The 2500-nt window shown below is 52.5% G+C and overlaps 1 protein-coding gene across 1 annotated transcript in view; it reads right to left on the bottom strand.

The window, feature by feature from the left end:
• Positions 1 to 2500, bottom strand: part of cux2b (cut-like homeobox 2b) — a 166695-nt gene that overhangs the window by 8451 nt on the left and 155744 nt on the right. The window contains exon 17 of the mRNA XM_076270066.1: positions 497 to 1437. Coding sequence (XP_076126181.1) covers positions 497 to 1437 — 941 coding nt within the window. The remainder of the gene's footprint in view (positions 1 to 496; positions 1438 to 2500) is intronic.

Here is a 2500-nt window from a genome sequence, read left to right as displayed (position 1 = left end):
TCTGGGGGTATGATTTTAAAGATGCCCCCAAAGTCTCCTTGAAGACCTCAGAAGGTCTGCTGTCTCCATCCCACTAGTAGGGGTGAACCAGCTCCTCTTAAAGCAACACCAAAGAGTTTTTTGTACCTTAAAATAATGTTTCCAAAATCGTTTCAGTGGTTCATCAACTCGTAACAGGGTGAACGGCACTTCTGCATTCGCTTTGCGTCCCTCTATCGGCTATAACCGCACTATGCAAGTTTGTCAGATCGGGTAGCGGATCTGTAGTTCGATGAAATGAGACATGAGAAACTACAAATTTGACGTGCATCTGATGTTGCAATACATCGTACTTTCATAAAATCATGCACCATACTCTAGAAATGCTACCTTGTCTGTGGACATGTTATTTCCAAAGCCGGTGCTGGATAAACAAATAGTGTGCGTGCGACAGAGGAAAAGTGCTTTGGTGTTGCTTTACTGTAAGAGTTCTCTTTGGAGGACCTGGCTGTCTCACCTTCTCTCCGAAGATGCGCTGGCAGATGCCGTTCTTGGCCAGCTTCTCCTTGACCTGTCGCGTGAGCTCGATGGTGTCCACCTCGCGGTACATGTACATCTCGTACTGCTCGGGCGTGAGTGGCGGGACCGTGGGCTTGAGGGTGCGCGGGATGTACGCCGGGTAGTACGGCACGCGGCTCGGACACGAGCCCTCACCGCCGACGCCGCCGATGCCCGCTGACGCCTCCGGCTCCACCTTCACCTCCACGGGACGGCCCCCTGGCGGCCCCGCCCCCACCTGGACTCCTCCTCCCCCCACGTCCTCCTCCGCTCCGGACGTGTCGTCGCCCGTGGGCGGGCCTTCGCCGTTCTCCGAGCGAGGCCAGGGGCGGGGCACGGGGGCGTGGCCAGAGGACGAGGAGGAGGACACGGCGGGTGACGCGGAGGTGAAAGGTCGCGAGATGGCCCCCATGATCCCCACCACTCCTCCTCCTCCTCCTCCTCCTCCTCCTCCTCCGCGCTCCGCTGACCAGTGCTGGTCGAAGTACGTCCCGGCCTCGCCGATCTCCGACTTGACCTTGCGGATGATGTTCTGCACGAAGGCGGCGGGCGACAGCACGCTCAGCGGCGTCTGCGGGCAGCCGATGCCACCGGCGCCCACACACACGGGCACCATGCCACCCTCCTCCTGCTTCACGTAGGCGGGCCCCGGGCCCTGCAGGGCCTTGGCGGCGTCCTGGAGGCCCAGTCCGAGTCGCTCCGCAGCGGAGGAGGAGGAGGAGGAGGAGGAGGAGGAGGTGGTGCGTCCGCAGGCCTCCATCTCCAGCAGGGCCTGCTGCTGCGCCTGCATCTCGCGCCGCGCCTGCTCCAGGATGCCCTTGATGGTCTCGTCAGAGCCGCCGCTACTGCCACCGCCACCGCTGCTGCGGCCGGACGAGCCACCGGTCAGCTTACCGTCACCTGCAGATACACACACACACACACAGACACCAATCGATAAGATATCAATCATGGACAAACACAAATACATACATACACACACACACATACATACACATACATACACCATGACACCACCATCACCATGACACTCACTCTCACAGAGCACCTTACCTTACCTTACTATGCACAGAGAATCACAGGCTCAGTCCCTGCCTCAGTCATTGCAAGCGCCTCAAGCTTAATCACACCTAAGCACACTATGTTGATACTGTTTTAGACTTGATTTAGATTTAGTGTTATTTAGTATAATTTGTATTTAGTATATAGTTGTGTTTTTTATATTACATACTTTTATTACTTTTTCTGCTGTTAGTGCATGTTGTTTGTGATGTCTGTATGCTACTGAGACCTTGAATTTCCCCTTGGGGATCAATAAAGTATCTATCTATCTACACACACACACATACAACATAGAGATATAAACATACACACACAGACACACACACACAGACCTGTACTTCACTAAGACTGCAACAACAGACAAAAGCAGGATGGACCAAAAGATAATATTCCTTATCTGCCAAGTGGGGCTACATGCCCACCAAATTTCAGGTTTGACAAAACCTATATGACTGCAAGTGCTAGCAGTAGTCCCAATATTGTTCAGATAAACAACATACACTTATATACACATGTGCATGAAAAACAGGGGATCACAGACCTTTACCAATACTCCAGGGTCTGACACTGCATACGTACCTTCCTTAAAAAAGAAGGATTCACAGCAATTAACTGAATTTCAAAATCCAGTTTTCTGACAGGCTTTTTAAATGAAGTGATTCATCATGAATGAATTAATAAGCAGAGATGCCGAGTAATTACTGCTCAGCATAACCCACAGACGTTAGCGATTAGCCTCCCATCATCACAAAGCAGATACAGCATGCTCTCAGCACACAGGGAGAGAAACAGCCGTCTCAGAGCAGGGATACTCTCAGCATGGGCACCGGACAGAAGGTGCTGACACACACACACAGACGCACACACAGACGCACACACACTCACAAACACATGCACACAC

This window comes from Alosa pseudoharengus, unplaced genomic scaffold (assembly GCF_046254945.1).
Source record: "Alosa pseudoharengus isolate Yale_2024_CS ecotype anadromous, Long Island Sound unplaced genomic scaffold, YU_APseudo_1.1 YU_APseudo_1.1_scf_6, whole genome shotgun sequence".
In the NCBI taxonomy this organism is placed as follows: Eukaryota; Metazoa; Chordata; class Actinopteri; order Clupeiformes; family Clupeidae; genus Alosa; species Alosa pseudoharengus.
Note: the sequence above shows the minus strand (reverse complement) of the source record. Positions and strands in the feature narration are given on the sequence as shown.